The 20,906-nt window shown below is 34.7% G+C and overlaps 1 protein-coding gene across 1 annotated transcript in view; it reads right to left on the reverse strand.

The window, feature by feature from the left end:
- Positions 1-4,548: 4,548 nt before the first annotated feature.
- The window catches only part of PGR (progesterone receptor), a 36,470-nt gene continuing 20,112 nt past the window's right edge, over positions 4,549-20,906 (reverse strand). The window contains exons 5-9 of the mRNA XM_026034967.1: positions 18,177-18,479; positions 16,590-16,734; positions 13,239-13,369; positions 8,701-8,858; positions 4,549-6,702 (exon numbers count right to left, since the gene is read on the reverse strand). Coding sequence (XP_025890752.1) covers positions 6,547-6,702; positions 8,701-8,858; positions 13,239-13,369; positions 16,590-16,734; positions 18,177-18,479 — 893 coding nt within the window. The 3' untranslated portion in view covers positions 4,549-6,546. The remainder of the gene's footprint in view (positions 6,703-8,700; positions 8,859-13,238; positions 13,370-16,589; positions 16,735-18,176; positions 18,480-20,906) is intronic.

A 20,906-nucleotide genomic window follows, 5' to 3' on the forward strand; every position in this document is an offset into this window, starting at 1 on the left:
CACTTTTGTATTGAAAATATTGCTAGAATCTGGGAAAACAGTATGGAACATATTCTTACTTCTACGAGTGGTCTTTGCCACTATTCTGAAGGACTGGGATCACATAGTGGATATGACATCTCCAAAGAAACATCTAACAGGATGTTTCTAGGATGGTTCCTATGGACTATCACCTACCAGACTCTGAAATTTCATTGCTTTTAAAGGAAAAGTTTAAGTTGTGACCAAACTTCTTCTGAGCTGTAAGTGAAAATTTCTTCCAAGGAAAGTGCAATCAACTCATTATAATGCACACATAAAATTATGATAATGATAATGTATTTATTTCTATACAGGGAGGATAAGATGGTCTAGGATTAGGGCCTTCCTCAAAAAAATTACCTTTTAAAACTGCTAGTTGTATCCAGGGATGCTACCTGGTAACTACATCAGCATGCATGCGTGTGGCTCTATTGCCTGCCTGTGTCTGTGATGATTAAATAAATACTTCAGCTATTCATGCTAAGTGTTTGACTGTTAGAAAAAGCACTGCCCTAAACACTACTATTCACTACGGTGGTGTTAACCTTACTTTTAGATTTGCCTGCTAACAACTGCAATCAACTGCCTTTTAAGTTGATTTGTCCATTTGGGACAATTTAGAAAATTTAGCTTTATGGTTTTCAAATATCATATAACACTTAGATAGACCAGGTCCCTGGCTTCCAGATCCAGAGATCTGATTAGATTTCAGTACATAATTAGCCTTAGAATGTAATTCTAAGCAGCATTCACACACTCTCTGAACATGTGCTGCTATATACGTGTACATTTAGTGGTCTGCTTATTCAGTCAAATTTCACAGAGCCCCAATGAACCTGAAAAAAATTCTTTTTTAGAAGCGAGCTAAGATGAGAACATTGTTCTCAACTGGACAATATTGCAGATTAGAGTGTAAGAATGGACATGAAACAACAACAGAGGCCATGAAGTGTTAAAGCATTTTTGTCTAGTCTATGAAAAACAGGCRTATGTGGAAATCGTATGTACAATATGCAATGATTGACTTACAGTACTGCCCATGAAAGTCTCATCAGAGACTTTCAATACAAAGATTTTTTMATGTAGAGACTATAATGCAAAGGTCTCCGCATTATCTGCTCAGTCATCTCAGATTTGATGGAAAAAACATCTCTTGTGCCACTGCAGTTTTGCATTTTCCATCTTGTTATAAAGTGCACTGCTATGGAGTTCACAGGTAGGCAGTTCTGGATTCCAGGAAAACTTTCTGTTTCCTCAACATGGCAAAAAGAGATTTTAGTACTAAAGTGGTTGGGTGGATATTTAAATYGAGCTGTGGGAAAATGCAACAGAGTGAGACTATTTAAATGACATTGTGAGAACTTCCTCACTGATATGCTTGAATGCTAAATTGGTGGAGCCATTGTACCTGTAGAAGTAAAAGGGTGATTTAGTTTTCTTTCCCAGAAAAACATGATCTATGGCTAAAAGTCTTACAATGTTATTTTTTTTTAATAATGAGCACAATTCTCACCAGCAAGAAACTGCTGCCAATTTTAAATGATAAACTAGAACTAAACGAAAGTTCACTACTCTTTAATATTCTTTATATTCTTGAAATCTTGAACGGAGTAACAGCAAGTCTGATCCAGGAAAGAAAATGCAGAGTGTAGGCAAAAAAAAAAAAAAAAAAAAAAAAAAAAACCAAGAAGGCAAAAAAAAGAGAAACACCAAGGAAGCCACATTTATCATGTACTTAAAAGTCATGCAAAGGAAAATCAGTTCACAAGGCATCAGTACCTTCTGAGAATTATTTTCCTCAAACAAACAAATGAACAGTTAAAAATTTAACTCAGTTATCATTAACTATGCAGTAATCWTTTAGTTACGTGCCTCTGCTCAAGTATCTGAAGATCTATACTATCAACCTGTACATGAGTAACTTTGATATAATAAATCAATTGCATATTTATCTGAAAAAAAAAACATAATTTTAAACATAAAAAACACCTATATTTCTTTTTTCTTTTTATCTTCCATGAGGCAAAAGAGAATAAAATTAAAAACAAACCCTCTGTTCAGCAGTCAGGTCATGATGACACAGAGCAGCACAAAACAGTAAATCTAGCAGTGCTGACAATCTAGCCTGGCAGTATATACAAAGGCTGTTGAGGCATGGAAAGTTGGGAAGGCTTTGGACATTGGCTCTGCGGCTGCGAGCTGATTTATCCGAAGGAAAGAAAGGTCAGCCTGCCACCAACGGCATGTGAGACAACAACTGCCCGGCTGAAAGGGGAAGCGCAGCCCATTGCTCTCCCACTCCAGGGATAAGCTAACCTTAGCTTGGGGCAGGTAGGAGAGGATGGGAGGAAAGGATTCCTACAGATACTGCAGTTATGCTGCTGATATGCCACTGATGATAAGAGTAAAGATTTGTTTGTAGATAGGAATGCTGTGAAGCAGCTGGACTTCGCAATAAAACCCAGTTATTGGCAGGTGTTCTGTCAAAAAAAATCCCCCCAAATTACATGAGTTTTAACTTTAAAAAACCCTGAAGTTTAGTTACTGTCATTTATTGTAATGCTTGCGTGCTTGACACTTGCTCTTTGATTCCGCTTTGCAGAAGCAAAATACCTTTCTTATCCTTCTGTTGGCTTCCTAGTTCAATCTAATCATTGAGAGAGAYGCTTGTATAGCTTAGAAAAAGCAAAAGAGAACTAAAGCACCAAGGCCATGACCATTCAGAAAACACAAACTGAATGCTCATCTTGCTCTTCTCCATGTAACACTAGAGAATAAAACTGCAGTGCAGCTGAAGGAACAGCTGGAGCACAAAAAAAATGTGGGCTTCRGTTTATTACCCAGACATATAACAAGCCTGTTCCAAAACCTCACAAAATCATTTGAAAGATTCCCAGCCTACATTTGCTTAGGTCATGGAACAGCTGTTAACAAGCAACATCCTCCCTCCCCAAATGAATGTGAGAAATGTTGATCCAGCTGAGATCCCTGAAGGCCTGAGTTATGTGTCTGACCTCTCGAGTGGCTGTGGCCGAGGCAGGTAGGACCGCAGAACATCTCCAGGCCACGTGTAGGAGGGTGGCCCAACCGGGTGCTGGACGTTCCTCATCCTCTGGCCTGCACTGCTCCGGTTTGCCAATTCCAAGCACAGCTCAGGCTGCTCCAGTTTAATCTTCAGAACAGTCTTAAAAAGCTATAAATACTTTTGAACGTGTCCTGGCTCTAAAAGCTGAATAATGAAGGTAGGGATCAAAGAAGGCAGCTGAAGACTTTGTGGTTTTGTTTGTGGGTTGCACTTAAATATTAGRAGGCAATGCTGAGGCCTTGGGTCAAAAATGCATGAACTGTACATTACAGAAAAGGCTTAGCTTGAGGCAGAGCTTGCATAATTTTATATAAGATTTAATAACTTCCAGTGTCCTGAGAGAAAAATGAAATTATGTCTGAAATCTAAAGAAAAATGACAAGCTCTTGTACACAGGACTAATATATTGATAAATGTAATCAGGAACATCATAAATGCCAGAACGAGAACTTTCTTTGTCCACCAAAATTTCTTACTATTGGGATGAAAAATGGAACATGAGAAGATGCAGCTTTTTTATACCCAGTTCAATATATACAAAAGCATTACAAGTTGTTTAATTGGACCAATTTGTAAACTTCAGGTTAAAAAATGCCTTAATCTTGGTGCAAATATAGAAGCAGAGAGAAATACAGAAAAGTGAAAAGCCTTAAACTCTAAAAAATGCCTACAGAAAACCAGTTTGCTGCTAGTTCTCTGCATATGGCTGCAGTGCTGCAAAACCACAGCACCTGAAATGTCTGCAGGAGAAGAAAAAAATCTTGTGATTACTGTAAATGGTAGCAGTATAATTGGAAGAAAATGATGGTACGAAAACAGAGATTAAATGCAGTTTTAGAAACTGAGCTCAAAGCTGGAAGATCTCAAATTAATATAGTTTTGTCTAACTTCAGACAATAATGAACACAGGATTTTCAAAAGATAGAGCAGCCACATTTAGCCAAACTCTTCCTGAAAGCCTTGTGCAGTGRGTTATTTATCATGATCATGATCATGATACTCTGGGCTTTTTTTCTGAGATAGGGATCTTCAAGAAATAAAATTGCTATTTATTTGTTATTTATTCCCCAAAGACGTCTGATCTTTCTTTTGGATGATGCCTTTGAGACAAACACGTAGTATTTCAGAGTAAGCTGCCACGCTTKTGGGACACGGTGACATGGCAGACACTTGGAACAAATTGTAGGAACTGAGTGAAAGGCAGATGCAGTTTGACCTAGGGCATTCTTAAGGCAAGCATATTGACTCTTCCATTTTCTAATTTCAGAATTAGGATGTCAAGGAGTAATTTTTAGTGTGGGAAGTTTCTGTTAACATGCTAYAGTTTCTGTAAACAATAATGTTGGTTTATTGAATGGTAAATCATATGGCAATGTTTAACTTACCAGAGAATGTATGAAAAAAAATGTTATACAAAAGCAGGATGGTTGTAATCAACAACAATTTTTTTTAATCTAAGCTCCACACTTACTGAAGGCAACCACAAATAAAAATCAAGAAACTAAAGCCTCGTTTATTTCTAGAGCTGAAATAAAGATTTTGGCGTTATTTATTAGAACATAATTGCTTTAAAGAGAAGAGTTAAAAGCCAGACTGTATTGAAAAAAATGGTTGTTTCTTGGCAGTTAAAAATCATGACCCTAGTCAACTAGCAGGAAAGTCTGATTATGCCATTCTATCTAGGAATGCTTCTTTTCCCCAGCCCTAGTGGATTTGTATTACTATGTGAGAGGCTGAAAAGTTTTTATTCCCATTTGTAGCATAGCTTTTTTTCCAGGGCGGCTTTAGGAAATRATGAATAACAAAGACTTCTTTAGACCTACATTTTAGATGATAGTTCTCAGCATTTCTTTTTTAAAGCGTTAGGACAAAATCTTTATAACAAGAAAAATCACTTAAACTCATTTTAATGAGCATCACCCTGATTTAACAAGGAATACTGGACTTCTATCCAGCAGGGCTGCCGCTGTGCTTTGCTCCCCTGACAAGGATATTTCTATACCCATGGTTACCTGCACATGACTTGATGGATGTATCCAACATGTAAGGGCAGAAGAGCCCCAGTGCGTAGCCGCCAAGAACCCCACTATGACCCACTGTCCCCTCCACTGCTGAAGGACCATTTTTACCAACTGTCAAAAGTATCTCATATTGTAATATCCTTACGAATTCTTTTGAGGCTGTAACCATTTCTCTTTTGCTCAAATATATCTATAGTTGAGTGCTTCAGATCTATGAGTTGTTTCAAATGCAACCCTAAGGCAAAAATATCAGCATATTATCATTCTTCAGTGAAATATTTCATTTCCATGGTAAAATATGACAATSCCCTTGAACAAATAAAGCTAATTTAGTTCAATTTCTCTTTTACAGTTATCCAAATTATAACAGCATGCCTTTAAAGCATAAAATATTTACCTCTACAAAATGGTAACAAAATGAGCCTGATGTGTATCAAAAACATTGTAGTCATATTTTCCATTTCTTTTTTGCATTTAATCTCTCTACAATTTGATGTTAATGGTTGTTTGAGTATTTAACATTAAGATTCAAAGCATTAAGATTATTAAGAGTTGTACTCTGTGAAAACACTTCTATTTAAAGTTTCTGAAATACAGAATTTTAAAGTTGCCAAATTTAAGATTACAGCTAAGTGATTTAGCTTTAGCAAATGCCAAACTTTAAAGAAAAGTAGCACAAACTAAAGCTGAGTGTGTTTGCATACACATTATTTCTGGCGTAGCACACACGGACATGCTCATAAGTTTGCCAATTTTTGAAGAAGAATTGCRCTGAATGGTGCAAAACCAGCACACTGACCTCACAATTTCAATGCAGGATGAGCACAGACAAAAATATGACTGTATGTTTGTTGCTAGCATTTTAGTTACTCAAGAAGATACCACTGTGACATCTACTTAGAGCTGGAGAGCTTATTTTGAGAGGATACTTATGTGAGGCAGGTTACTAAGTAAAAAGTGAAATATCCATGAGAAAACGTGGGCAATATATATATTTTAATTTCTTAAAAATATTTAGTATTACACACATGCCCACAGGTACCCATGCACATAATGTATTAAAAAGTTTACACCATGTCATATAAGAACTTTGAAAGTGTATAATATGTAAGAAAAATGTATAACTGTTCTTAGAAATCTGAAAGCTGCTTTCATTATCATTCGTATGCACAGGTGAAGAGCCATCTAGCCAAGTTTACAAAACGTTTCTTAAGACTGTTGTGATTTTTGCAGTAAAAGGAATCAAGAACTCACAATATGTACATCAAACTTACATGGTCGTGTATGTTACAAGTATAAAGCAATAGGTAGGGTATGTATGACAAATATACTGAAGTCCTGACATTGCAAAATCTTGACCAAAATAAACAAACAAAACAGTGACCCAGAAATCATCTCTATGATAAGAGAAAAGACATTTCACTTTTTGTGAAAGAGAAGAGGTTTCACCATCCCTGCCAGAATCTTGGGGAGCTGCGCAGCGATCACCTCTGACATCATCTCGGGGAATTCAACACTTAGTGCACGGGACTGCAGAAAGGTGTTCAGACAGAAGAGATGGAGCTGTTTCACTAGCTGAATTTAATAAAATACAAACAGGATAAATCAGGCTAACAGTATAGTCAGATAAACATGCTGTTCATCACTATCACATCTTCTATTTTATCCCGATGTTCAACATGTTTTGATGCTACATTTACCGCATGCCATCCACATACCACTTTGAGGAGATAATTTGTTACTTCCTTGTGAGCTTTTCCATGGTTCTGATTATGGTCATATTTAGGTAGGTCACAAGCATTAAACTTCAGGTCCCTGCCTTTCCAAAGCAATTGCCTAAAAAAATTCACTCTTTCACCTCTTTTCTCTTCCTTAATTGAAAAGTTTCAAGTTTATAGCAGGTTTTCTTTTACCTTTGTGTCCTTMATGTTATCAAAGATCATATTATGTCTTTTACCACAGATCTTTATACTATGCAGTTCCTCCGAGTGATCTTTCTCCTACCTCTCTCACCTCTGTCAGACAAGGTTGGAATAGGAACTTGAATTAAGATGCTGTATGTCCCACACACTATGGTAACCGTCACTCTGCGTGATGATAATTTGTTACAAAGCCTCACTCACTTGTTCCCATTGAGGCTACTGTGCCTAAGTATTTGAAATGAAGAGACTGACCTACAGCCTACTGGATACTACGAGGCTCCTATCACAAATTCTACAAGTCAGGAAAGGCCTTTTRTCCCAAGAATGATACACCAAACAGGTTCCTTGAGCACAGGGCTACTTTGAATAATACACTGGATAGGACTTTGGTTTTGCAAGGGTAAGGTGACTGAATTCCAGTTGCAGGGAAGGGTTTGGCACTGGCAGTGCCAAGCAAAGCCTGGAGTCCAACTACCATTTAATACTTGAAGTTGAGTCCCTTCTCCTGGTCAGTATTCTCCACTGTCTTCCTTAGAATGCAAGGATGCTTTTCTTATTTGTTTCGTTCTCCTTGTGCTCCTATCTGAGAATGTATAATACTTAAACTGTGCTTTCTGTGGATTGTGGCTGGCAGAAGTGGTCAAGAGGTTTGTGCAGTGKATGAAAAGATTCTGGACTAGTTGGTGAAACACATAATTATCACTCTTGTTAAACTCTCTTAATCTAATAAATAAGCTCTTCAAGCTATTGTTTTTTTTCTCCTATCAAAATGAGAAATTAGTGGTAATAAAAGATTTTAGATGAATATCTATTTATTCACAAAGAATGAAAATAAAATGTAGATCTGGTGAACACATAAGAATGTAAACAAGTAAAGACACCATCCCTCCCTGAGATTCTAAATTCCTCTCAGCCAGCACAGAACTCAAAAGGAGTCTTCCTAGTCTGTCTTAATGTGTTCCTCAAGTACTTGCTAAAAATGTCAAGAGTTGCCCTGGACCTCTGATTTTGTCTGTCTTGTAGAGACAGCTATTACAAAACAATATTCACATGGATACAGGTTGTTATAGAATGTTATTCATTCCTCAGTATTAATAAATCCTTAGTATTAATAAATCCTAAGGCTCAGGGATTTGAAAAGGGTTCGGTTTCATCTTTTAAAACCCTTAAGAATTTCTATTTCATTATTAGAGCTATCAAAGTTTAGTAGTATAGACAAAAGCTTAATAAATGCTTACAATATAYATGGACTAGTAGTTCAATTATGGTTGGAAAATGATCTCAATGATCTCTCCCTAATTCTTAGTAATCTGACTTTAAAAGTTTAATTGTCTACTCTTCAGGCATTATTTTTTAGGCATTCACTAACATATATACACATAGATAGATCCCTGCCAACAAACATATAGCAGAAACAGTACCACATTGAAACGTATTTCTCATATACTTAAATCTTGTATACCATCTTGTATGCATGCATTTATTATTAAATGCATACATATTCACACAGATATACAAAAAGAAAATTCTAGTTGTAATATTTTTCATTTAGAAATGTTGACTTGTCTCTTTATCTTTCTATAAAATTACTTTTAAGGCTTATTACTTCCTTCTGACATAAAAAGTAAAACCAATTAACAAGTTAACTTACATCATGCATGGAATCCATCAGTTTTGTAAGCTGATAAAAGCGTTGTGAGTTGGCCACGACGCCCTTCTGGCGCAAGCCAATTGCCTTCACCAGTTCTCTAATGTAGCTCGTTCTCATCTCATCAAATTGGCTTTGACTTCTTAGACCTTCCAAAGGAACTAAAAAAGAAGTAACATTTTGCTTTGCAATTAATTCTTAGCACAGCAAGAGAGATTTAAAATACAGGAGCAGTTTATACTGTATTTTACACTGTATTCTTTATTATTATATAGCATATATATTATTATATATTATTATCTTGTTAGCAGTGACTGCAGAAACAGTGATAACCTACAGTTAAAAGGATATATCAATGACATACTGTCAACTGCTGATTTTTAATGTCTCAAAATAGACTTCAACTATATGCTGAATAGAGAAGGGCCAGAAGGACCRCTCCCGACCTTAGAAAAAGTGTCATGGATCACGTTTACAATGATGAGGAAGAGACCTCTTTATAGCAGATTTATCTTCAGGAGATCAGCTGAGCAGTTCAAAATGGAGTCAAGGAATGAACTGACTACTTACAATCAGTGCAGGTGGTAAGGGATCCAGGGCTCAGATTTACTGTTTGGACCTTTTTTAGTTAATACAATAAATATGCTCTCAGAGTATCAGTCATGGATAGCTTGTTGGATACAGCAAAAGGAGCAAATKGCTTAAATTACTCTTAAGTGAAAGTTTTGATGACCAAAATGAAGATAGGGAGAAAACCTCAGGAAACAAACCTCTTAGTGACTTCTAGTGACAGGATCATATCTGATTGTTGATGACAACTGTTGGTGGTATTGTGAAGAAAGAGGAATAAGCTACCACCACTACTTTCCTTGATTTGGAAGTCATCTACAATCTTATGAGATATGTTGTCAAAGACCCATTAGAAAAYTTGAAAAGATATTCCCATTTTGCAATCAAATCCTTTTTTTTTTTTTTTTAATAGTAATCATTTCTTAAACATGGGCTTGTTTCAAACATACTCTTAAAAAGAACATTTCTTCCCCTTTTCTTTCTCTCCTGCTAATGACAATTCATACTGCGTGTCATATTTGACATTYCACAGTATGGCAGCAAATGTAAGGAGAAAGATTTACCTCACCAAACTTTACACATTTACAGTGAAGGCATCTTCATCTGAGCTAGTGGCAAAGCTGCCTGTATTTTTAATGGGGAAAATCAGGCAAGTCCAGAGTACAAGGATGTTTTAGAAGTAGGTTTAGAAAGAGATGAATTTCATTTCACAGATCCTGTTTCTGAGATGAAGGTAGAGGAGAAAGATATTCTTTCAGGTTCTTTCAGGCAAACACAAAATCATTTTCCCTGAAGTCCAGAAAKAGGTAACAAAGCAGAAGTTCAAATCTCTACCTTAATAATCTCATTTCCTAGAAAACTGCCCAAGAGATGAGACAATCAAGTTTGCAAAGGACGGTGCTTCTTCAAAGGAAAGTCTAGGACAAGGGGGTAGATGAACAAACCCGAAATTGCAAGTTTACTATCAAGCAAGTAGGACAACTACTGAAGCACATAGCTGTGTTATAGGAGTCAAGGTCTGACACCCTACCTAAAAGTAAATTTAAATCAAAATACAAAATAAGAATTGTGAAAGGTTTTACAGAAAGCAGACTCATCCCAAAATACCTAATAATAATCCAATGTGTTGGTCTTGTTAGTCTGCTTCAACAGCTGATGAAGACTAAATGCTAAACCAGGTGGAACTTTGATTTGTCTCATTATGGCCTTTCAAATCCAAGGAGGAAAAGGAGGTATGTGAATGTTAAAAAGATTAAATTAAAAGATCTCTTCCAGCAATGTATGGTCTGTTTCATTATAATTCTGCAAAAACAGTCACATGTGTATTCTATAATCACAATAAGCACCACCAAGTTATCTATTTAAGTGCAGAATTAGAAGATTTTGCRTTCATAAATTTAAATTTTAATAAAGGTGAATCAAATGTGCCATTTCTTTGAATATACATGAAAAATGCTGCTGCCTTTACTCATTGGCAACAACCTAGCAAAAAGATCATGCAATTCTTGAAAATTAAAGAGTCTGGAAAATGTTAAACCTAGAACTGACCTTATTATACGCTTTTTCTTTTTTCTTTCTTTTTTTTTTTTTTTTGGAGCTCTCCTTTCTTTAATTATATCTTTTTGAACCGTCCATAATAATAACTCCTAGATATGTGTGACCTTTCTTAGATAAAACACTATTTAACATGTCTGAGGCATTATTAAAACACAGCATATTACATGTAGTAAATAAGGAATTATAAAAGGAAGAAATTGTAGAAAATAAAAAGTTGTTCCACCTTCTGCAAAGATTTCTTGATCTTTCAAGACAGCTTTAAAACTGTCACAAGTACAGTAGAAAAGAAAGAATGGCTAAGCTACAGCAAACTGAGGGGAAAATGGCAAATATGAAATGAATGTTAAAATGTGGGTTGGCATTTCCATTCAGCATTAGAAACGTATTGATCATTTCTATAGCATTATCATTTACTCATGTTTAATACAAACTATTGTTTCTTTGAAATTATATAAAGAGCAAAAATTAGTTAATCTAAGTAATAAATTATAAAACAGAACAAAAGGCTGAAATTTGGAGTAGGATTTACTGTTAGGATACGAGAGTTTGAAATAGTCATACTGTCACAAGTGAAGAGGTTTAGGGTGATTACTATGAGTAGAATAATAAAACTCTTAAACAAACACTTTAGAGAAATAATTAGGTTGTATTTTTTAAGCACAGTTTTGTGGAAAGTATTAAATTTATACAGCCCAAAGTTTCCTACATGTCTCAGCAACAATGGTTAGGTGGGCTCCTTTTCCCAAAGATCTCAAAGACAAATTATCTTCCTGTAAGACAGTAAGTGCAGGAGAGAACAAAAAGCAAAACTCATCAGTATTAGCATAAGTGTTATTTTTTAAAAATATTTTATTGCTTATAATCTTAGAAATTATTTTCTGACAAGAATGCAATTGATAAAAAATGGTAGCTTGATCAATACTGATGCCTTCATATTYGAGAGGGAGTGGACCTTTGCACTATTTAAATATATATATATATATGTATATATATGATTTGAGCTTTGTTGAAATATAGTGGAAAGCTGAAATATCACAAGTGTATCTAAACTTCACTGAAATATAAGACTTTTCTCTAATGGTCATACAAATATGGGAGTTCTTTCAGTGAGGAAAAATGTGAGGTGGAATCCATTTAAAATAAGAACACATTCAATACCCTACAATTCCAGGAAAGCAAGTGTAGTTATATCAGGCAGGAATYTTGGTCCACACTATTTTTATTGCATTAGCAGTGTCTGTTCATTATTTTAGCAACTTTCATATTTAAGTGAGCTAACATTAGATTCTGTTGATGACTAATATTTTATCATGAGTTAGGCAAAGACCAGCCAAGAATATCTTAAGAAGGAATAAATTTTAATTCTTTATCTTCTTTATCTTTTACTGAAACTTTGCACAACCAGCAAATAGACTATTCAGAATTCACGTCTCCTCTCTCACTCAGTATGCATATAGAGAAACAAACCTCAGCATTCTTACAAATACAATTTTAGAAGTTGCATAAGTCTCATTTCTAATAACAGCTGTATCATCTAAGGATTCATCACTGACAATTACACTCTCACCAGATGTACTTCTTAGCATTTTACAAAGGATTTCAGAAGAGAACTTCATGCACTTCCATATTACCCAATTAAAGTGAATACCACTGTATGCATTGGGATCTTAAAAAGACATGAATGATTATAGTGATCACACACTTGTCCTTGAATAAAAAACTAAATTCAACAACACTTTCATTTGTTGATATCTGAGCTAAGCTTGACCACTTTACAAATAGAAGAAGTTGAATAAACATTAGTACTGCTGGACTTTTTTTTTTTTTTTTTTTTTTTGAGTAAACATGCTTTAACTTCTTGGTCAGGATAAAGCCCTGGGTCAACAACTCTGACAATTTATTAAATACTTGTTTGTATTTATAATATTGGTAAGAGAGGGTTGTATGTTCAGTCTCATKTAAACTAAAGAGTTTTCTGGATAAAATAAGTCACAGAATCACAGAATGGTTGAAGTTGGAAGAGACCTCTAGAGATCATCCAGTCCAACCTCTCTGCTCAAGCAGGGACACCTAGAGCATGGGGCACTGGGTTACAGTCAGAAGAGTTTGGAAGATCTCCAGAGAAGAAGACTCCACAATCTCTCAATTGCTTAGAAAATGTACAATACAATCTAACTGGATCTAACATTTCTCCAGTGTAACACAGAACAAACACAACAACGAAGTATAGTTTTTTTGGTCCTTATAAATATTCAATRAAATATTTTTAGGTCTTGGAAGAATTTTCTTTGTCCTAAAGTTTTTCATTTATTAGACCAAACAGCTTAGCAATTTTCAAGTTAAACAATATCATCCAGAACTCTAAACTTCCGCTTGTAATATGTTACACAGAAATAAAACAATTTTCTACCTACTTGTATTGAGAAGTAAAAGTGCCTTCATACATAGGAACTCTTCTTGGCTAACTTGAAGTCTGACAAATTCCTGTGGAAGCTGCCACATGGACAGACATAGTGAATAGAACGATGATTCTTTCATCCTCTGTCTTACACCCGGAAAAGGTTAAAAAAGAAAAAAAAAGAAAATAAAGTCTCAGCTTCTAATTGTTTGAAGGAAATATCTTGTTACCATTTTAATTATCACATTACTGWAACTAAGGGAAGAGATTATACCTATAGAGAAAAATAAATTCTGTACTTATATATGTGTTTTTTAATAGTAATGGGTTTGCTATTATTTTGGATATTTACTCTGTTGTTACTGGTCTGAAGAAACCTTGGAGGCTATCATCAAAGCTGAAAGTTAACCACAAAAAAGAGGAGTTTTATTAAAGTAATAATATGTTAAATTTTATATTATTACAAAGTAATAGTGATTTGAAATTGTTTTCTTTTACAAGTTGGCAGGTTTCTTTTTTTATTCTTTGAAAACAGAATGTAAAATTTAAGATTGCCTGTATATCTGGTAGGTTTTATAAACACCTGTCATTGAATTTTGAGAAAATTTATTTAGAATGTATTAAAATATTTTATTGAAAGTCTAAATAATATTTAATCACTAACAGCAATGATACTATTTTGTAACATTTTATAATGTTAAAAATAGTTTAGAATTATTAAATATAAATATAACAAATATTTCTCATATTTTAAACTCTAATATAGCCTTTTTAAAGAAACTATGTAAACAGGACAAATGACATCGGCCTATGTGTAAAATACTAGGGATTTTTTTCAGAATTAGATCCTACTTTTCAATTTGAGATTTTATTAATCAGAATATACTTTGTTTATATATACTTATATTTATCAGGAAGGCCAAGGTTTTCAACTGAAACGACTGCAACAACATCATCCTACAGTTTGTAAATTGAACATGAAGAGCTACTAATTTTTTTTTGAGCTAATTTTATAAAGCTGCATTCTCATCTGAATGAAAAAACAAAGACAAGATTAAATTTTGCCCCATGAGACCAAAGGGAGTTTTGTCCCTGTTTACAAAAGGAATTCTAACCTTGAGAAATTCAGAGCAGGGTTCCAACCTGACTGCAAATATTACTCTCAATAATGACACCATAAGATACTTTCTGTGCCTAAAAGAATCTTTTCAATGTATTGAGGTTTTTCTTTTCTTCTCTGATGTATTCTAAATGTCATTTTATTTTTTTTTCTTTTTCAAATTCTGAACTGTTGCACCAGTTTTGACATGAATTAAATATAATCTTTTGATCTGTTAGATCTGCATGGACATGGTTATTTCCATGTCTAATTTAAATCTTTTAATTCTTTCCTTCTATTTCCTTTTCGTTAGAGGCATCTTAGAAGGGTGATAGAGGCTTTCAACCTTTTGGTATTACTAATATGTTGTACTTGTAGAAACTGGGACCCTTAAGTAACAGAAAAAATCTTTGTAATGCTTTAATATTAATTCATGAAATCTCATCAAACTACTACAGTCCTGGTTTTCTTGTTCGAAGTTGCTGTTACTGAGGAGGTAACTCTCAAAGAGTCACAGAATTGTCTTCTGGACAAATTCTCTCAACAAATATTGGCTGTGAAACAAACTTCAGACTGTAGTTTCATTTCAAAACAACTTAAGTGTGGGTTGCCAGAAGAAGTTTCCATTATCTCCTCCCACCTCTAGGTGTGCACTCCTGTTCTCCCAACATAAGTRCCTGAACACCCATGTATTAGTCAGATCAGCTCCGTCTGAAAATTAATTGCGTTTTCTAGGCATTTTTCAAGTATATGAATTGCCTTCTCTGTTTTACAGTGCAGCCTGTGTTCGGTCCATCCTAAGGCAAGTTATGGGAAGGCATGGCCAGAGGCAGGCAGGGGGGTGGAGCTGACACTTTTGGCAGCTTTTCTCCATTACCTTGGCTTAAAGTGATTATGAAAGTACAACCTTAGCTATCACTTCAGGCAGGGAAAASAGTAATATTTTACTGACATAAAAGCTAAGCTAACTTTTTTTTCCCCAATAAATAGCTGCAGATATGACTGAGTGTACCAGTTACTCTCTGTTTCTAGCTCTGTTTCTAATGTTTCAAAGCTGACTCTGCTGAAATGTTCTCCAATGGAAAGAAGGCTGCATGGTTGGTCCCTCTGTCTCAAGTAGATAGATTTGGGCTGCAAACAAAAAGTTCTCTTGGAGGGCTTATCATCAGGGCTCATAAACCTCTTTTCTGGAAGAAAGCACTYAAAGTCTTCTTCACCAGGTGGCAGCAGTGGTCCACATGTAGGGTAATAGTCCAGGACTGTTAATACGGCCTGAAGACGGATTGAGATGTCACTGAGTTCACAGTGATGGAATACAGTGACAAGTTTTCTCAGTCCCATCCTTTTAAAGAATTGAACAAGTTCATTAATATATATGGAACAAAAGATCAGTCTGATGCRTGGAATATCTTGTATAAAGAACACTGATGGCAAAAAAACCTTCGATGTCAGATTTTACTGAAAGATACATACAGATTTTATGTTGTTTTCAGTTGAGATGACAGTCTATTATATTTTTGACTTTTTTAAATTTTGGATTTAGTGCATAGGCCTTCTTCAAGATCTTAATCTTTAAACAGACATGATCTATATGCTTAACAGATCTATATGATCTGTTTGCTTAATGTTTAGCTCTCTTTATACTGACTTTTCTAGGATATTAAGGAAAAATAAAAACAGAGAAAAGTATGCCTTATTATTCATGAAAAAATCCTGTATATTATACCCAAAGTATTCAAAATTACAATTTTGGTAATATTAAATTGTTTAGCTGAAAGGCTGACAAAGGCAGACACTAGTACACAGTGAATCTCTACCAACATTCTCCTTCTCAAAAAAAAACCCAAAACCATCTCAAAATATATTATCCTTGATATTAATCCTCCTTGCTGAATTACATTTTTCTAAAAAGAAGCACACTTTAGAAAAATAGCTTAATAAAATGTGTCAAATAAGTTTAATAAATGTCAAAACTGAATGTTTTGGACTATATATATAGACTACTTGCACCCTACCAAACAATGACCAAAAAAAAAAAAAAATCCAGTTATTTCCATTTATTAAACATGATCTCAGAAATACCCAAGTCACATAAATTCAGGTAAATCAGTGAATCATGTTACAGCATCATTATTTTTTATTTTGTCTTAGATAATGTGAAACATTATTCGAACTCATCTGTTTGGTCACCTCAATAAAGTTACATTCTCATTAACACACATAAGTTCAGAATGACATTTATATTATGGAACAGTAGAGTCTACTTACTCATTTAGTATCAAATCTGGTGCAAAATATAACATCTGACCACTGACATGTTTGTACGATCTCCATCCCATTGCAAAGACCATTAGACTCATCCAGGAATACTGGATGAGGGTTATCTGATCATCGATATGCAAATTCCGAAACCCTGGAGATGAAATAAAAAGTTAAAATACATTACGGTCCTTATTTAGACAGAAGAGTAGGTGTTCTTTAGATCACAACTTTGTATATAAGCTCTAAAACAGTGTATAACTAGAAAACTTTGGATAGCTAAGAAGAAAAATAGGAATAACTAGCRAAACATGTGTTTTTGAGGACAGAGCTCTAGGAAGCTTGTGCAGTTCATATAATAACTGATCACTTTAATGTAACCTATTCTTTATCTTTTCCAGTATTTTGAAATGATCAAACCAAAATTAACTTTAACAGTCAGTGGTGGTAAAATTATATTTAGAAAATATGAATGAATCTCATTCTTCTTCAGTAAAAATATTACATCTTTACCATAATCAATCAAATAAAGTTGCAATACAATAACTATCCACCTATGAATATCCTTCTTGAATTTAACTACAGAGAAATGTTTTCAGTTGTGAATCACAGTGGAAGAAGATGCATACTTTACTTTACAACCTTTAGCTCTTTCATAACTTTGAAGATTGTTATGATGCAGCAGAGTCAATCTACCAGCTCTCTGCTGCTGAAAGCAGTGGTCCATTACCTAGTCCTGTTACCTCTTTCAAGCCACCTCTGGCCTTCATGTTACCCCTCAGTAAGCCGATTCAGCTCATGAAGCCATCAGAAAACTACAGAGGGGAAAAAAAAGATTTGTTTTGTTCTCACTTAATGAGATGAATCAGTTCGACTAAGAGGTCAGACAAGAGCAAGCTGCACCTGCAAGGAGCAGCAAATGAGACCCCTTCCTGTAGTTGTGAGCTATCAACTTGTGCTCACATGAAACCATATTTCCAGGCTTCCCAGCTCAACATAGCAGCTTTCACAGATCCCAGGATTAAGTTCCTATGAGCATACACAACATGTAGATATATAACATGACTTTTTTTGTGTGTATGTGTGTGTATGTGTGAGCCAGCTCTGGATCCTCACAGTACAGTTATGTTTGGATAGCAGTCTATTTGTGTGACGCTTAGTCCTAACCATTATTTTTTATTATAATTTTCTCTGTTGTTTTTAAAATTCATTTTAACTGGAATAAGAACAGAGAATGTTCAGAAATCTAAATATTCTCATGCCAAAAGAATGAATAGCAGAGTAGAGGGGCAGAGAGTGGAAAGGTTACTATAATTGCCAAATACAGGAATACCTAGGCTGTTTACTTTTTAATGCCTATTTTAAGGTTTTCCTTTAAGAAGAATGTGTTATTAAAATGCACTTTATTGGTGCATAGATTATCTGCTGAAGTCCTTATGCAATTTGTTAAGAATTAAGTAATAATCAGATAATAGAAAAACAGTGTACTCTTTTGACTGCTCATCATATGACATATTTGCTTAAACATCTTTTGACTGCTCATCATATGACATATTTGCTTAAACAGAATTATCTACATGTAAGAAGTGTTATTACCTGGTAGCAGTTTAGACCACTTGACTACACAAAGAAGTTGCCTCTCACAAAGATGATTTAAACTGGTCAGCAAGGAACTTGGTGTTTCAGGCTTTGTATTGTCATAACCAGCATAGACAACTTCTGGCTCTATACCTCGTAAAACACTCATCATTGGGGGAACAAACTGTATTTCTTGATTTGGAGAAAAGGATGGCCTCTGGGTTAGAGACTGGCTTTCATCTTGAAGGGCTGCTGGCTGCTGGAGTGCAACATCTAATGTCCTCACAACCTTAATTTTGTTAAACTTTTTAAATTTTCGACCTGAAAAAGAAAATTGTTGACCTGTTAAAAATTAACCAGAAAGATAAAACTTTTATTCTGTACACAGAAACTAGAATTGTCTTCTACATGTTTTCTATTTTTTGTTTCACAACCTAGATAATTTCTGAAAAAGTTGAAAAATTCTTAATTTACCCCCCTCCACATCCACCTCCCTGCCTTGAGAGATGAATTAATCCACCCATTAAAATTATTGCCATGAATTCTAGGTTACAGTAACCTGATAAAGTGTTTTCTGGTTCAGTTCCAATTGTTCTATAATATGCTGACAGTTCAGCCAAACTGCTCTACAGCTCAGTTTCTGGTCAATGTTACTTAATGATACTATTTCATTTTTTTTTCTCTAATATTCAGAAAAAAAAAAAAAAAAAACAAGTAAAATAATTATTACATGCAGAAATCTCTTTCCTCCCTCTTCCAAAAAAAGCATTTCAGTCTCATGGGTAATTTTTTTTTGATGATTAGTAATACTGCACTTCTTGTTTGCCACAAAAAATATAGTAAAATGATAAGTGAAAAGTTTATAAATGTTATGAAATCACATGTCAACACTTGAAGATCTACAGAATAATTTCACTTTTTCTGYAATTGCAATTCATATTTCCATGCTGCAGTGGTTTGAAGAACACTTAACTGCAAAATAAGGCTGAATAAGGCTAGGGAGGCTGAGCTGCCTCCCTGGATAAGCACAAATACTATGTCAAGTATAGCTATATAAATACCGAAAGCTTTAGGTAGTAATTCTTCAACTTTCTGTCATGGAAACATTCTAGAAGATCAAGGAATTTGAGTCTTAAGGGCTCCTGGACAGCAAGCCTCAGGAACAGATTATCACACTACGTATTTCAATAAAAAGATCCATCCATGTAGAGGTGGCTGRATGGAACTCAATCACTTCAAGTAAATTCTCAAAGGTGATGAAAACCCTAATTAAATAACTCAGGTCCTCAACTCTGCCAAAGTTGTTTTGCTGAGTGAAAAAAAAGGGGGGAGGGGGTGTCAGAACAAACTAAAATGCAACAAAAAAGCTGATATRTATGGTCTGATTTACATGACCCGGGTCAATAAAAGAAAAGATGAAATGTGACAGGAGACAAAGATTAAGTCCTCCTAACAAAGGAGACWTAAAGACAAAAGAGCTTACATCCTTCACCTTAAAGTAAACTACGAGCCAGGGGAAGGTTCTGCTGTAAGAAAACTCAGAAATCCCATGCATATTTCTACTGTCCTAAGAGTTTTTGCATACTTAATCAATAAAAGAAAAAGACAGAGAAGCACAAAATATCATTAAATGTAAAGAAATTCCACCCCTATGAAACTCGTGCATTATTGAGAAACTGTATTTTAAAACAGCAACATGCAAAAAAAATGTAAAATATTTAACAGAAAAGGTAACAACGATATTAACGTATCTTTATGTGCTTGATTTAAAAGCCAGCTTATATCAGACATAGCAAATTACATTTTTCAAACCTTTAAATCAGATGGTGCATTTATTTTTGAGTAGACAATTAGACAGGGAARCAGCCACAAATGTACCTCCATTTCATACTGCCTTCCTTTTTCTTTTACTTTAAAGCATTGCTGCGCACTGTCAGGATGCAGCCAGTGCAACAACGGGCTTTAGGACACTCCTGAAGAGTGGAGAGGCTCACCTAAACACAGGCACATGCTCTGGCTCCTACACAAAACTTGTTTCTGATTTTTGAATTTAGAAGGAATCTAGAGATATTAGCCAAGTCAATTTTAGTTATTACTTTCCACCTTAAAAAGGAGGAAAACACAAGAAATACAGGAAAATAAGAAATAAGTTCATAAGAATGGTTTAACTGAGAAAGTTGTCTACTTATTTTTCTCAAATGCTGCCAAATAAAAGGTGACATCAAATTCTATCCTATTTCCTCACTGGAAATTCAGTGTTGCCATTTAGGATGACGTAGGATAAAGCCTTGGGAGAATTAAAATCACCCATTAAAAGCATTTGTTAATACATCAGTAATAAAGCATCAAGCAAGATTAATACACCAAACACAGAAAGATTCACTCATTTCTAAATATTTTACACAGAGCTAATTTGGTTATTTAAATTACTTACTCTTAATGTTCATTGGCATAACTGAAAGAAGAATTAATTCTCATGTTTTTGAACCAGACAGGATTGAGCAGATGAATGCAATCTAAGATCCTAAAATTGACTTTCTTTTTTAAACTCTTTAAAGAATCCTATCATAAATACTCATATATTTAAGCATTTCACATGTAAATAAAAAGATGTACAAAAGCTGAAAAAAAATGAGTGAATTAGTGGGCTGGAAAGTTGGGCAGAGAGAAATCTCATGAGGTTCAATAAGGATAAGTCAGGGTCCTGCACCTGGGGAGGAATAACCCCAGGCATCAGTACAGATTAGG

The sequence above is a fragment of the Nothoprocta perdicaria genome, unplaced genomic scaffold, assembly GCF_003342845.1.
Source record: "Nothoprocta perdicaria isolate Ctin4 unplaced genomic scaffold, notPer1 scaffold_153, whole genome shotgun sequence".
In the NCBI taxonomy this organism is placed as follows: Eukaryota; Metazoa; Chordata; class Aves; order Tinamiformes; family Tinamidae; genus Nothoprocta; species Nothoprocta perdicaria.